General features: G+C 43.5%; 1 protein-coding gene across 1 annotated transcript in view; it reads right to left on the bottom strand.

The window, feature by feature from the left end:
- Nucleotides 1-16,938, bottom strand: part of ctbp2a (C-terminal binding protein 2a) — a 35,397-nt gene extending 18,459 nt beyond the window's left edge. The window contains 2 exon segments of the mRNA XM_028603018.1: nt 14,726-15,260; nt 15,262-16,938. Coding sequence (XP_028458819.1) covers nt 14,726-15,260; nt 15,262-16,938 — 2,212 coding nt within the window.
- Nucleotides 16,939-17,242: the final 304 nt, after the last annotated feature.

The raw sequence follows: 17,242 nt of genomic DNA, 5'->3' as shown, positions 1-17,242 counted from the left end.
AAGTGACATCCATCTTTATAGTATAAGCTGAAAGCAAGCATTATTCTCACCGGAGGGACTTGTGGTGTGTGTGAGGGGGGCTAAGCAAGAAAATACTTCTATCATCTAACAGTCACACACAAGGATGTACGCAGCTCAAACATGTGCACACATGAAAACATGGAAACACACACACTGAGATGAAAGGACAGAAAAGCAGCAAACACGGGATCACTTGCTTATATTTTATACACATGTAAAGGAGATGCCGCTGGTGGAAAAAAATGCAGCTTCATATGTAGGTCAAACTGCTGTTCATTATTATTTCCTAGTGGCTAATAGCCTTTCTCCAGCCTAATAAGGCAGAACGTGGCACCGCATTTAACACATGATGAATCTGCGGATAATTAACGCCTAACAAGGCTGTTAATGAGGGTCTTAATGACTCAGATACCTGGCCAGAGATTTGAAGGATCTCTTTAGTTTGGATCGAAAGAACTGAATCTTCCCTCAGTCACTCAGCCAAGGAGAAAAACTGAAAATGACAGTATGTTTATCATACAAGAGGACAGGTTTGAACAATAATAAATCCACACTCATAATGTGTATTCACAAACAAATAAGCACACATTCTGTGCGAAAGCTCTGTAATGGCCTCTTATCACCATGCCTCCAGGGATTGTCTGTCACATCAAAGTTAATGAGTTTGGGGCTTTAGTCTCTAGTCTCATGCCGTCAGAAGTACACTAAACTGCATTTCCTCCTGCTAGTGCAGGTTAAGCAGAATTCATCATCATTTGAAGTTCTTAAACCAATCAGTGACAGGCTTTAACGGCAACAACAGTGTCAGAGGGAAATGTTATTTAGAAAAAAGGTTGTCGACATCTGGGATGCCATTCTCAAACAGAGTTTACATTTCTGATGTGAAATTTTCTAAATGTATCCACAAGTGTGCTAATACCTCACTGATTCAAATATACTGACTGTGCTGCAGCTTAGAGAGCTTTTCAGAGGATGTATTTCAAACACTGTCAAGATGCACATTTGACAGCAACTAAACAGAATCTTCTGTCTTTGCCACTATTCTAGCTAGAGAAGCAGTATTACAAATAATCACCCTAGGGTGGCTCCTAACACCCCCACTGATCACACAGCAGCTGGTCTAATGGCAGCACTTGTAGGCCAGAGGTCCAGCTACTAAAGAATCAAAAAAGCTGATCGCATCTGACTCTTTTTATTTACTTCACTTTACTCGTGTCTTGCCACTTTCTCTCTGTTTATATTCATCTCTCTCCCTCCACTTTCTCCCTCCAGCAGCTTGCCAGCCGCCCCACCCGGCAGCCAGAATTCTCCTTGACCAAACACAGAGTCCCACCCAACACACAAAACACCAGACTCACTTTTAAGAGGGGTAAAAATGCACCACAGAGCCATTTATCAAGTGCATATTTGCTGTTACGTAACTCCTGTGAGCTGGGGAACCAACATGACTAAAGATGGTTTACATTAGGCGCTAGGATATTTTGGCTGGTAGTTATTCGCATAAAAATGCAAATTGCTTGTGTCAATTTCCTGTTATTGTACCCAAAGAATTAATCATAGCACAACAGCCAGCATTGTCTGTAAGCCAGCAAGTAATAAAGAAACAAAGCCAACAGCTTCGCTAACTAAATCTAAATTGTGTTCAGTGTGACAGCAGATAGTCTTGTCCAGTGGAGGTCATGTCTTGTTACATCCCTCAAGGGAAGCTTGAATGGACTAAGACTGATATCATCCTTTAGCCAACGCTAATCACAAACTGGATGATTCTCCAGGAAGTATGAAAACATTTGGCAAAGCGGGCAAGAGCGTACTTCAAACCACAAATGGATTACAGATGTTCCAAACTAAAAAGCCTTTTTGGATTCTGACAACAGAAATAGAAGTCATCTTTTTAAATGTTAGAGAGAGCAAAAAAAGCAGAACTCATAGAAATATGTCTCGGTTAGTGAATACGATATGGTTTCTAATTCTCTCGTTTGGAAGGGGTGATCTTGGAAAAGCAGCTCAGAAAGCTTCAGAGTTTTCAGTGGGAGAAGGATCATTTCCTGAATCAAGTGCAAACAATCAATGAAAGAAAACAAACCCCAACTTAAACCTGCGTTTTCCCCCTAGAGTTTTCAAACCAATCTTTAAATTGCACTTTATTTTTGCACATCACACTACATCAGTTATCTCCATTTCTAAAGCTCTATTTTCTGACAGATCGAGTTCTCTGGTTTTGTGGTTTCATGGGTCTCTAACATGCCTCAGCTGGTTTACAAAGACGATTTCATTTAGACACTCCCTACAGATTTACTTGTGGCTTGTTTGTGAGGTTGTCCCACACTTTGAAAGGTAAATTGTCCACTTTGGATACTGCAGTCGTATTAACTTACCTGCAACGTTGTGATTTCCTGAATAATTACTGTGTACTCTGCCATGTCAAATCTCTGTTAAATCCTTCTAAGACAGTTTAGTATCCTCACCTTAGAGACTCTTATTTTAACTGACTCTATATTACAGGTGACTTTTTCCAGGAAACCAGCTCCTTTTCACTCTCCTCTTGCCTCTTTCTCGCTCTATTTCCCATTTCCTTCCCCTGTAGTTGTGAATGAAAGGTGATGAAATGCCTCAAACTGGTGTGATACATGCCACGGACGCTCCCACACCAGTCCCCGCATCAATGGAACAATAAAACTGCAAAAACAAAAGGAAGTGAGGAAGATTTTCCATGGCACAATGATGTCAGGGCCACAGGAGCGGTCGCTGAGTTCACAGCAAGCTTTCAGAGAAAACTACTCTGCAGTTGAGGCAGCGCCAAAACGGGCTCAACAGGCTTAGGACCAACAGCTGGTTCTGGTTACCTAGCAACTCCCAAGCTGGGGGCCTCAGTGATGGGATAGTCAGAGAGTTGGAGGAGGGGGGGGTCCAAGCCGATAACCCAGCAGGCTGTCTTTGTGGCAAGTGCAACAGTGAGACAGGAAAAGCTTGATATTATGATGTAAAATATTGCCCCCAAAAGGCAACGTGCCACAGGCCACCCAACCTGGCAACCCAAACATGGAGCGTGAGGTTTGCACAAGTGGCACAATCGGTATTTCTCTGTGGCACAAACACAAACATGTTCACAGTGGTACTGCGCGCGCACACACAGACACACACACGCACACGCACACACAGAGTTTGGCCGCAATTAGCTTCACACACCCACAGATGATAACCACCTTATACTTCTGTTCTCATAGTGCTGGTTGTATATGTGCACCTGCATGCTACTTACAATATAAAAACAGCAATGTTACACTCTAAAACCGCGCATACAAGAAACCAGCGCCTGTATTCTTGGGAGTGTCTAATTTCTTGAGTGTGTCTACGATCCCCTGGCATCCATAGAAAAAGTGGAAGGAGGTGTAATCTTTGTTTTGGTAGACTTGCCTCCTCCAGGCCCCCACCCGACCCTATCAGCACCCGGCTACACCACCGCAACCCCAGCCTGTTTCTTGTTCCACTATGTGGACACACAAAGACCTTGTTTGTCCTCCCTCTGCCTGCCCTCCTCCAAACTTATCACCACCCAAACGCCCAGCCAAGAGGGGCGAGGGAAGGGAGAGATAAAAAGATGAGAGAGAAGGGCAGGGCGAAATTACATGTAAAAGTACAAGAGAGCTCAGGAAGAAAGGGGAAACATACGCTGACATAAAGATATCACAGGTGGTGTCAACGGTAAATACAACCCAATGTGAGAAAGGCGAGCATCCATCTATCACCGTCTCCTCTTTAAATGTTGTCTTTTGTGCCTCGCTAGCAAGGCCTGAAAACCACCGGGGTCCTGAGACAAAAGCAGCTGTCAGTGCTGATGAACAGCGGACAGTGCACTCAAGCCTTACTGACGCACGCACGCACACACACACACACACAATATAAACTTTGAATAATCTCTGATACCTACCCACAGGCAAACACTGACCACCAACCAAGGAGGAGACAACATCAAGAAGTATGAAACAAATTCACAAATTAATCTGCAGAATCTAAAAATTCCATACATTTTCCTGTAAAAATGTAACAATACTTTTAGCAAGATTGATTGTCCTAAAACACCTAAAAGTTATGCTGACAACACTGATAATTATTAGTAAACAGTGAATAAGGTGTTTTTTTGCAATGCTGAGAAAATTGGGAATTATTATTGTGAGACCCAGAAGTCCCCCTATGATTAAAGTAGCGTTTTGTGGTCAAAATAATATTTTTTATATTTTTAACTGGAGAGTAGTGATTCTTTTAACATTATTTTCATTTGTATTTAAGCATCAAAGTGAACACTAATAAATCCACATTTAAAAAAACAAAAAGCTCCACATACGTCTTTATATCCACAGTACACGCCTGAATACACGCCCTATGACAGAGAGCATTCACACACAGGACCAACTATTAACACTCTCACATAGAGCCACTCATGTGCCCATTCTTCTGAAACCTTTGACCCTTCAAATGACAGCCCATCTAATCTCGCCTCCTCTCCCGCACACACACACACACACACACACACACACACACACACACACACACACACACACACACACACACACACACACACACACACACACACACACACACACACACACACACACACTTCATTGCAAAAAAATAACAGGCTCATTAGCCTTAAAACCAAATCCCTCCTCCCCCACCTCTCGCCATCACACACACACACACACACACACACACACACACCACAGCTTTTTATTATTACCCTTGATGAGTACGTGCGCGCGCGCACACACACACACACACACACACACGACAGTTTGAAACATGCTCCTTGCCTGGGAAATGCTGTCGCCACATTCTTCAAATCAGGAGCTGCACATGGCAGAGGAAATGTGGTGGAGAGCGAAAAAAAAAAAAAAAAAAAAAATGGGGCTGGGGGAGTATTCTCACACAGTATGCTGGGGTTATCCTCTCCTCTCTACCTCCTCCTCCAGCCTCCCTCCTTCCCTCTCACTGTCTTCTATTGGTCTCCCTCTGCTTGTTTCCAAATCTGTCCTCCTTCGTCACCTCACCCCCAGAAGCTTCATTTCTCTGTCTCAGACGACTGGTACTCTTGAGCGGGGGAAAGAAATGGAAGGTGGCACAGGAGGGCAGTGGGCGAGAGGGGGGACGGGAGAGCGAGGACGGGAGAGCGAGAACTACGATCACTCACTCCCCATGTGGTTAAAGCGGCGCCGTCAACTCCTTTAATCTCCAAAGAGAGGGGGAGCAAAAAAAAAATTGGATCTCTATTCGTCTTCAGCCAGCAATCAGCACTTCTGAGCGTCCTCCTCTTTACGCCTCTTCAGCCAGATCACTTGTATCTTTTCTCTTCAGCCTCCTCTTTCCTGCTCCGTCTCCCTCCTCTCTCCCTTCACGGCAGGTTTGGGCTATTCATTCAGACGCCAGGCTCACTCCGTCAGCCTTTTGTTGCAAGTCACAGAAAGACAGAGAGAGAGAGAGAGAGAGAGAGAGAGAGAGAGAGAGAGAGAGAGAGAGAGAGAGAGAGAGAGAAGGGGGGGGGGAGAAAAATGGTAAAAGCCGAAAAAAAGACAGAGGAAACAAGCCGGTGGCACAGCTATGCAGAAGAAAAGAGGGAGGTAAATAAAAGAGACGAAAGAGAGAGGGAAAAAAATCCTTGAAGAGCACCAGTCACAGCGAGAGGTGCAGCGCTCCTGGCACACGTACGACTCCTTCCATTCTCTCCGACCTTCCCCTTCGCTCAACATATTTTCCTTCTCTCTTTTTTTCCTCTCCTCCCTCCCTCCTTCCCTTTCTGTTTTATTATTTGTGATCTGGCCTTCACAGCTTTAAGAGTGCCAGCCCCTTTCCCCCTTTTTTCAGTCTCACTCCCTCTTGCTCAAACCCTCCTTTACTCTTCCTTTCTCAGTCTGCAAATGTTATCCTCGCTCTTTAACGCATGTTGATTGGTTTTGCCGTTCAATGAGCCATTGAGTGTCTAATTTCTAGGCTTTAACACAACATTCACGTCAATACTTGTCATGCTTGCACAAAGGACCAAGAAGTACATGCAAAGCCAGAGACACACATGTGATGACGGTTTCATACAAGGACGAATGTAGAAGCTGAGGTGAGCACTCACAAGTGCATGAAAACATGCTGGAGGAATGCCATGCAAAGACTAAACAGTCTTTTTTGCTAAATTAATTCCCATATGTAAAACAAGTGTATGTATCTACAAGTCTCAACACACCTGCTACTGAGCTCGCTGTGGATCAGAACATGCACAACGAGTGTTTGTCAGAGTGGGGATTATGTGTGTGTAGTTTCAGACACAAGCACATCCACCAAGTTCACCAAGTGAACTTATGGTTACACTTACTGTAGGAAAATCCTTCCTGGAGTCTAATTGATTTAAACCCCAAGCACAGGAGTAACAGATTACCATGTTTACTACGACTGTAGTCTGAGAGGGCAGCCCAACACTTTGTCTCTCACAGACGCCTTAAAAAGGATTTTGATAATGAAGGTTAGAAGGGCGTCCAAGTCATCATATGTAGACACAGCAGTGCTTTTGCAGAGGGAACATGCATTCTGAAAATCTGCCATCCATTACAGTTCAGTAGTGCTTTTATAGACCAATCAAGTAATCTAGAAAATAATCAATAGATTAATCAATAATGAAAATCGTTAGTGGCAGCCTTAAAATTGTTGGCATTAGAGCATGACAGAGATATTAACAAAACTGGCAGATATACTGTATGTAAGATATTACATTGCATAAATGTTTTATAGGCTGCATTTAGTAGCAGATTTGACTCCTTTTTTTAATTCAAGTTTAAAGATTCTATCCAAGCATGTTTAAAAATTGTAAAAATGCATGCAGTGCGAATATAAGTTACGGTTTTTCCACAAGAAAAGTTAAAATTATCTAACAAAGAACAAAACCAACGGACTACACTTGTAGAATTCTGCAGTACTTTACATATTGTGTGTATTGTAGGGTACTGCATGTGTTTACTGTAAATTCAACAGGAGTGTAGTGAGTTTAAATCGCTCCATTGAGCAGGTTTGGTTACAACATGTAACCGGAGCCCACAAACCAGGCCTGGAGTAAACAAACCTCATTCATGAAAAGAGAGCACTGGAGGGAGAAGGGGTCTATGGTAAAATGTACCATCCCATCTGCCTCTTGTGATCTACATGATGTGATGTTGCCAAATGATGGAAGCACAGATGAGAGTAGGAGGAGAAAGGGGGCAGTGAAAAAAAAAACGAGGGAAAAAGGGAGATGGCACAGCTGCAGGTGGACAACAGATGTTGAAGTTTTTTTGTTTTTATCAGGGAGGCGTTCGCAGCAATAAATTCTTGTTCCCCATTCATACCCCGTCTGTGCATCGCTACACCTCTCCAACACCATCACTCTCCTCCACCTTTTTCTTTCTCTCTCTGTGACTTGAGCCAACTGGCTGTGTTGGTGTGTGTGTGTGTGTGTGTGTGTGTGTGTGTGTGTGTGTGTGTGTGTTAGAGAGAGATGATTGGGGGGCATTGCTTATCCCTGATGTATGCTGCCGGCTTAGATAAATAGAGTGAACAGGCATCCATAAAAAAATTTAACAGTGAACAAATACATGGACTACAGATGAAAATTTGCTTATAGCCAACTCTGGTACTGCTACGGATCTGTGCATGGTCCTTGTCAAATAAAATAAAAGACACACACACACACAAACACACACACACACACACACACACACACACACACACACACACACACACACACACACACACACACACACACACACACACACACACACACACACACACACACACACACACACACACACACACACACACACACACACACACACAGCCTTAAAGCGCAACTCTCGCCAAAATTCAACCTAGGGTCTTTTTGTGAATGTACCTGAGCCAAACCTTCGTTTAAAAGCATATTTAGGACGGAATCGCCACTTTTAAGATTGACCGTATTTTCGTTCTTCAGTCAAATGACCTTTTGAATGGGAGTGGTTAGGGGCACTTTTATGCTAGCCTCAAAATAGCTATTTTTAAAACACTAAGAAGGCTCGACACAACATGAAACTTTGCTCCAAGTATCAACAGGGGCTCTACACCTTAACGAAAGCATTGACAACATTGTTTGTGTACCCAGAGTTTACTAAAAAGAAAGGTTTTTGAACAACTCAACGTAGCTCTTGTTGTTTCCGGCCGCTACTACCTTGGTAGTCAAAACGAGTCGATATCCGAATGCGAATGAACGGACTCCATATGAGGATCCTTTTTCATCTACAAGGTCAATATTGTTTTTCAATAACGACAAAACAAGAACTAATCCGTGCATTTATATGGAACTAAGCTTTAGGAGCTTTCCATCTTTACTCTCCTCCTTGTTATCTTGCATTCGGAAATAGATTGTTTTTGACTGATAAAATGGCTGCGGCCGGAAACAACAAGAGCTACGGTGAGTTGTTCAAAAACCTCTCTTTTTAGTAAACTCAGGGTACACAAACAATGTTGTCAATGCTTTCGTTAAGGTGTCGAGCCCCTGGTGATACTTGGAACAAAGTTTCCTTCTTAGTGTTTTCAAAATAGCTATTTTGAGGCTAGCATAAAAGTGCCCATACCACTCCCATTCAAAAGCCCATTTGACCGAAGAACGAAAATACGGTCAATCTTAAAAGTGGCGCTTCCGTCCTAACTATGCTTTTAAACGAAAGTTTGACTCAGGTACATTCACAAAAAGACCCTAGGTTGCATTTTGGCGAGAGTTAACGCTTTAAGTTTAGCTTTCTCAGAAATGTGTGTTTTTTTTAGCCAAATATCTGAACAAAAAATATATAAATTTAGGATCAAATATGCAGTCCTTGCTCACACACATAAAATCACCCTCCCAGTGTGAGACTAAAAACACTGTGAAACACAATCCCATTTACAGGCCTGTGTGATCCTGAACACGACTGACATGCCTACTGAGAAATGTATAATATTTTCCTCGGGTGCAAATGAGATTCATCTGCACTTCTAAACATATCTCCCCCTCGCTTTTGTTACAACACAGCCAAGCAGAGTGTCAAGTTCTGCAACGCCTGGTCAGTCACACACACACACACACACACACACACACACACACACACACACACACACACACACACACACACACACACACACACACACACACACACACACACACACACGGTCAGCTCTGTCTCTTCTTCACTCTGGTTTAACACCCGTCAAGATTTAATTTTCTCAAAATGAATAATTCAGGGTGACTCCCCAGTTGGCACTGAGAGGAGAGGAGAGGAGAGGAGAGGAGAGATAATTTAATAAGAGGATGGGTAAGGAGAGGAAAGGAAAGGAACAGGAAGGAGTCAGGGTCTCAGGATTCTCATTTCATTGCTTTTTTTTCTTCTTCTTTTGAGCTACAAATGTTTGAGCATGTGGCTTCTTGTGTCTTGTCTCTAGCTTTCCTTCCTCCGCCACTGCTCACACAACCTGCAGTTAATCACTTCAAGTCTCCCTGAAAAGATGAGAAAACTGGCCAGAAAGAGCTTTTAGCCTCCATGGTCAGACTTTAACTTTTAAGGTCCAGCTTCTTTTGATGACACCCATACAGAATATTATGTGTATTCTACACACACACACACACACACACACACACACACACACACACACACACACACACACACACACACACTTGACCCTGACCATTTTATCGTCTGCCGGTATCTATTGTATCAGTCTATACAGTATGTGGGGACTGTTGTAGGGGGAAAAAAAACATTGTGAGGGGCATTTTTCTCCTAAATATAAATACAAATAATTATCAGTTGCAGTCATAGACCAGATAAAAAATTACCAAAAAAACTAATGGTTGAAGTTTACAAACCAAACCAAGAGATAGCATGTCCTCCTGCTTTTCTACTCTCTTTCACTTGATCCAAGATGGCATGACAGAGTTTCCATTTATGTAATCTCCCATCTGCACTCCTCTGCTGATTTCTAAGAATCTATTGCTGCCACTAAAGCCGTCGATCCTTCAGTATCTAATCTAAAGCAGCCCTCTGTGCATTTAACTCCATTCCTTGGTCTTTCTTGCTCAATCTTCTCCTCTGTTCTGCTGTCTTTGGTCGGGTTCAATCCCCTCCCATCTTCACTTTCCTCATTTCCCTGCAGAAGGGCTCTGCAACCCACAACCACAGTCTTGAATGAATGTGCTGAGCTGGGTATGACGTTTGTTTAGAAACATATTTCTCCCATTACCTCAAACTTATTTCCCCCCTCTCTCTACTCTCTTGAGTTAGGGGAGTGTTTTGGCCAAATAATTTCCTACAAAGATTAATTTACAAAAGGGAGCTGGGGGAAACAAAGACAAACTTGGATCAATTTATACAAAGAGAAAGAGAAAGAGAAGAAGAGAAAATAAGCACTCAAGATTTGCATGGATCTAATCCTGGCAGAGTGTGACGTGAGACTTTATTCACTCATGAGGGAAAAGGAAATCACTGCCTGATATTAAGTGGAACATCTGGTGGGGAGAGGAACTCTGTACTGTGCCACAACACACCTGCCAACAGCAGTTTGCTCATGCTTACACACACATACAAACAACACACATCCCACACACAGGCTGCATAGCTGGTTTTGGAAATTTTCTGGTAATGATATCCCCAATGTTCCTCAACATAGAAGTATTCTGGATAAATTAAACGACAGCTTTAATTATTTCAACTTCTTTTTCAAGAAATCACGCTTTTACCGCCAATTTGGTGTGGCTCTAGATACTATGATACCCATGAGCCTCTGCCGCCATTGCTATAGGAAAGGAGCTTCTCATTGGCACCAATCAGAGCTGTGGCAAATAAAAAATGTTTTTTCATTGCAATTGTGAATGAAATCCTGCACCACTGTCCCTCAATTCATCCAGAATCCGAGAATGAGTTAATTAAATACAGCTGAATGCATTTTCAGGTTTAGAAAACCCTTTTTCTCCTTACATTTATGTACACAAGCTTGTACCTTTGATTTTTTAATCAAACAACCAGATATGTTCTAACACAGTTGTTCATCTTTTGTACAAATGATTCAACCAAAGGACATGCTCACATGGTTATATTCATCCAAGTCTCGGAAGTACTCCAACTGCCAGTTATTATTGTATCCGAACAAAATCAACAGTACTTTTAATTACTTTTTTACTTTTCACAGATAGAAACAACCAAGTCTTTACATGTTGAAAGGCACAATTAAGATGTCTATGTCTATTTCTTGTTTCTCTGAAAACATCCCAGTTGAATCCAATGGCTGCATTACTCAAGGTTGTGGCACTGGTAAACCTAACCTCTCAGATCAAAAGGAAGAAAAAATATAAAATCACTGAGTGACCAGAAGTATAGCAAAAATAACCTTTGACTGTCAACCCTGATTAAGGCCAAAGTTTGACCCTCAGAGTCTAAATGCAACATTGACAGCTAGCCTCATCTCCATGGAGAGTCCAAGGTTGACTGACAGCTGTCACACTTCATTTCCCCTCCCCCACCCAGCAATCATCATCTATCAGTAGCATCTCTCTCTCTCTCTCTCTCTCTCTCTCTCTCTCTCTCTCTCTCTCTGTGTGTGTGTGTGTGTGTAACAACTGCCTGAAGCTTTGACCTGGACCCCGTTAATACATAATCTGCCATCTCCAGAACCATGACCCTCCCCCATCATCATGCTAGGCCTAAGCAATGAGGAAACATTGTGGCTAGTGTGTCACGCAGAGCAAACTGACCTGAGCTGGCATCAGATCGCCTGGCTAGAATGGCACAGAAGGAAGCCAACACACTCCTAAGGGTGGAGGTGTGGAAGTCCCACAGTATCATACACCGTGATTATGTCGGAGTGGGGGATGGGGAGGCCTGTTAGTCATATAAAAGGCAGGGTCTTGCTCAAGGGTATTCCAAAAAGCATCTTATACTAAAGTGGGCGGGGACATGCCATCTATATTCACACAAGGGCTATTAGTTCAGAGAGAAATTATGGTTGTGGGTGCTACTCACTGCTGTAACTAATGAATTGTCTGAGGTTGTCACAATATCAGGAGCTCATAGCTAATTGGATTTTAAGGAATGCAAAATGTTTTATTGCGGCTTTCCCAATATAATTTGTCTACCTGACAAAATATCATATATTAAGTTTTAACTAAAAAGCTGAATCATATTTTGGTGGATCTAAAATGCATATACAGTAATTCCATTGAAAATAGGCAAGAATAGCCTTTTAATTTTTATGTATCCCACATGAAAAGAAGTGAATGAATATGATTAATACTTTCTTCCAGATGCATTAGCTCAGCCATCCATTTTGTAACATGTAAATTTGTGTTTTCTGACAATGGACCGACCCTTTAACCAGAAGCAAATCTGCCTACGATTACCACCAAACCCCACGTTGCCTAGCAACATACAATTAAGGAATATGCTTTCAGAGCAGCTTTGCGGCTTTTTGCGTGTCCATTAACAGATGAAATTACCAAAAGCAACAAATGTCAGCCACATGCAAATGAGGTCTACTCTGCTGACTGTATGTGTGTACTAACAATGTGATTTATGTGTATGTGGAAGACTTGAAGGAATCCTTTTCAAATAATGTGTCAGTCTGTTTTGACAGCCAAGCAATGGGAATCTTTTATATATCTGCTCTATTGGGCCGAAAAATCTGAGAGGACAACAAAAATGCCTCAGTTAAATCATTTGTTCCCAGTCTGCCTTGGCCCCAATTCAAGTCCATTTTAACGTACTGACTAAGTACAGTGAAAGTCTCACAGAAAGCCAGGAGACTGGTTTCAACAAAATGAAAATATCTGTGGATTAGTGCAGCAGTGGAAATGGAGCATCTGGATTAAACTCCCACCCCCCACCTCTCTCTCTCTCATTACAACCTGCACAGAGAAAATGACACAATCACACATTGGCCATCAGCACTGTAATTCGATTTGATCTGTCCAGTGATGCTGGTAGTCAGCCTCTGGTGAGCGGGTGTAGGTGGAGAAATCAGCCCTTCTTGTCCAAAATGTCTGAAATATACTTTTATCAGGCCATGGGTGTGAATGTGATAATTTACTGTAGCAGCCTTTATTATGCCAAATTAAAGCTTTAATCTGATATGGGTAAATTATTCATGTGATTACACGAGAATGCATTGACTGAATTAATTTCATTTTAAACTGTAATTGAAACATGAATTTGGGACAAAATTTAAAAAATTATAAATTCAGCTAAAAAAAATAAAAGATCATTCATATATTAAACGTTTGCCTTTAACTCACCAGTTCAAAAGTAAACTCTGATCCCTGAGAGCAAAGCTGATCAAGAAGAACTAGACGGAGCGGTTTGCTATTTCATGCAGGTCAGTGGTACACCTTGAAAGCAGCAGGACTGAAGGAAGACTGTGTAGCCCAAGTGGCTGTAAAGCTTTTCCAGGCTACTCTGATGCACCCTTATTATCATAATGCAATAAGACATCCATGTTTACAACAACAGGGCCTTGGGGGCTGTGGGGAGATGGTGCGTGGCAGAGCAGAAAGGACTTCATCAAAAACAGCAGCAGTTACAATGATACCACAGCTAAAGAGCTACATACAACTAATGCTGCAATCACCATTATGCAACTTTATGAATACTGTATAGTTGATACATAATTTAAAAAAGTGGCCTGAGCTTTTGCTCCAATTTCTCACCAAAAGCATTATATAGTCAATAAGAGCTAAATGAGAAAATCTTCGCAAGAAGACTTTGGCAAATGCAATCACACATATTGTTCACACATGCACACCATTGCAAACTAACACACATGCACACCAGGAGACAGTTAACACCACTGAACACAATATCTGACTTTTCTGGTCAGATAAGTCTTGATGTAAACTAATCACACATGAATGCAGCAACTAGCAGACTGTAACATAAAGACCGTGTGCAGTTGTTAAAATTAAAAAAAAGGTATCAGAAAGGGTGCTGACAGCTGTTCCTCCCAAATCCTCCATATTGTGCCTCATCAATGCCTTTTTGTGTTGCGATATGTCATTCTAACAAAGAACTGCATGTGATTACTGAAATAATAAAAAGGACTTTACACAAAGTATATGGAAGTCTGACAAATCTGGCTCTCACAGAGATAAGCAGACAAGAAAGCGGGATTCAACTATCATTTTAGAATCGTGGCAAATGCAGAAACCAAAAGTAGGACAGGGAATGGGTAGCCAGATTGTCTAAGCAAAAGTTATCCTTAATCATAATTATTATTAAATTGTAATTATTAATCATAATCCTGACAACAGTTTTGGAAAAGAGATAGGCGGCAAGCAATTTAGATTTCGCTCCACTGGACTAGATAAGAAGAAAAGACACACCATTTATCTATTGTTGATGTAATGACAACAAACATGGGAAAGCAAACAAATGACAGCACTGACCAGAAAGATATAACAATTTCAAAAAATGTTCTATTAACATCGTGTATCACACACCAGCAATAACTTTCAGCTAAATGAATCTCATGCACTGAGAGGAATGGGAAATGGTGTATTGCATAAAGCATGCAAAAAATGAAGAGCTCTAGCACAAATTAATTTTCTTATCTATTTAAAACGGCCAAGAGAAAGCAAGACCCAATGTATCAAGAAATCAGACAAACGATGATGAGGATGAAAGGAGAAAAAAAATTGTTTTACTGGAATCTGGAGACGCCATCGTGGACACAATAACTGGTGGACCCGTGCGTCGACTTAGCTTCTGGTTAGCAGCAAGGGCACCTTGGCCTTGGCCTCCCATAGGAACAAGGGCATTGTCTGGTCCAGGTCCCCCACCCTTACGCATCATCTGAGGACTTGGGTGAGGGCTGTGCATGGGTGACAATGGCATTACGTTCCTGTCCCTCTTCATCAGCTCCATGGGCACTGTGTAATTGGTAGAGTATGCTTTTGGTACCTGTTGTGGTGGCTGTTGTAAAGCTGGCATAGATATAGGCATCTGCTGTGGCATACCTGGCATGGAGTGCATAGACCCTGGTATGGCAGGCATTGACCCAGTCATTTGCTGTGGCATTATCTGCATACCATGCATGGGCATTCCTGACATTGTCCCCCCAGAAGAGTAGGCCGACATGGGTCTTGATTGAACAGGCATAAGTGCTCCAGCGTATGGCCCTGGGGTGCGAGGTGGTTGGCCTGGGTAGCCTCCAGAGGTTTCCAGGAGTTGCTGAGAGGGGGGCACTGTTGGGCCTCCTACCCATTACTTCTCCCATCCTTGGGGAGATGGTCTGCATAGTCGCAGGAGTCTGTGGGTGCATCATTTGGGGGTCCACGGTTAAACTCTGTGGGGGGTGCACTGGATGATGGTGCTGCTGCTGGTGGTAGATGTCTGAGCGATGGCTAAAGCTATTGGAGCGGCCTCGCATGGGTGTCTGAGGTTGGGAGGGGGCTGGCGGAGCCTCAACGTGCCGCTTGCAGTGGACCAAGCGAGACAGTACACGAGCCTGACCAAGGTTGGGGGCGACAGTGCGGACATCATTCTCCTCCATAACAGCCAGCATGCTAGTGGAGTCAAATCCCTGCTGGATAAGTGAGGAGATGGTGCTCTCTGAGAGGCCCTCATTTCGCAACAGGGCAAGAAACTCAGGATCAACTGTCTTCTTGGGATCCACAGGCAAAGGTGTCTGGGGGGCTGTGGGAGGAAGAGGAGCAGGAAGTGGAGTGACTGGAGGAGGAGGGGCTGGACATTGGGCAGCCTGCACAAGGGGAGGTGCAGCTGGAGCGACTGAATGGACTGGGGTAGGTGGAGCGGGAAGTGGAGACATCATAGAAAGGTTAGGGTCAGAGATGGGCATGGTAGGGGGAGGTGGTAGGGGCTGTTGCAGATGCTGCTGCAACTGTTCTTGCTGAAGTTGCTGTTGTTGTAACTGATGTTGTTGAAGCTGTTGCTGTTGAAGCTGTTGCTGTTGTAATTGTTGCTGTTGAAGTTGTTGCTGTTGAAGTTGTTGCTGCTGTATTTGTTGTTGCTGAAGTTGCTGTTGCTGTAACTGCTGCTGTTGTATTTGTTGCTGCTGTACTTGTTGCTGTTGTAATTGCTGTTGTTGTTGGATGGTGTAGGGTGAGGCAGTGTCTTGCCTCATAATCACACTTTGATTGGCAGGATCTACTACTAGGCAGGTAGCAGCCTGCTGCTGTGGATCCAATGGGCGGCCATTAACATCAGTATAGACCGACTGACCAGTCAGAGGTGGAGGCTCACTGGCATACCGAGGAGATGCCTGCTCCATACCATAGTGAGCAGGAGATGGCTCTCGGGAGGGTACGCGCTGTTGGCCAGCTGTTGGAGGATGGGGAGGAGGAGGTAGAGGTGATGAAGGGGCTTGAGGTCCTACTCTCCCTCCCTGACCCTGATCCCACACAGCACGAGCCCCAGGTGTCATCCCAAAATGAGAGCCTGACCTACTGAGTGGATGAGGGTGAGGCGGCGGAGGATGGTGTTCTGGCCGGTAAAAGCCCTCAGGTGGCCGAGGTGTAATGGCCGGGTCATGGGAATAGTAATCCTGATGTGGAATGGATCCTCTGTGAGCCATGGGTGCTCGTTCGTAGTGGTTTAGATCAGGCACAGAGCCCTTCCTCAGCCCCCGTGGGTCCTGATGCTCTGTGTAAACCTGTCCGTAAAGAGAGTCTTGGTGGCGATACGGGTCACGTTTCAAATCCAGGTCAGGGGGACACACGCCTGACGGAGGCTCGTACCACCCTCCTCCCTCTCCGTATGACAGAGAGCTCCGCCGGCTGGGTACTCTTGCCTGCTGATCGTAGACACTCTCAGCCCTGTCCCACTGACCCTCATTCCCCCCTAATGTGTCCCAACTGTGGGAGCGACCAAGACTCAACTGTTTGTTAGGGACAAGCATTGGCAAAAAAGGAAAAGCAAGAGAAAATGTTAATGGAAGAAAAAGAAAAAACAGAAAAAAATGTTCCGCTTGTAGCTGAGTTTGTGAAAGCTTTCAAGTCTTTCAAGTCTTCATGTACTGTAGCACCAAAAATGAAATGGAGAGAGGGAGGAGGAGAACAAGCAGAAAAGAAGATGAAGCAGGGTCTACCGTTTCACCGGATATCAGGTTGTAATATTGTAAGTCCGTACTATCAGGTGACTCCCCCTTTGGTTGGCAGTCCTTGAATAATTAATCTCTGGTCATGCTGGCTTGTTGTGCGCGA

This window comes from Perca flavescens, chromosome 17 (assembly GCF_004354835.1).
Source record: "Perca flavescens isolate YP-PL-M2 chromosome 17, PFLA_1.0, whole genome shotgun sequence".
NCBI classification, from domain to species: domain Eukaryota; kingdom Metazoa; phylum Chordata; class Actinopteri; order Perciformes; family Percidae; genus Perca; species Perca flavescens.
The sequence above is the reverse complement of the archived record's forward strand: the minus strand, read 5'-3'. Positions and strand labels throughout refer to the sequence as shown.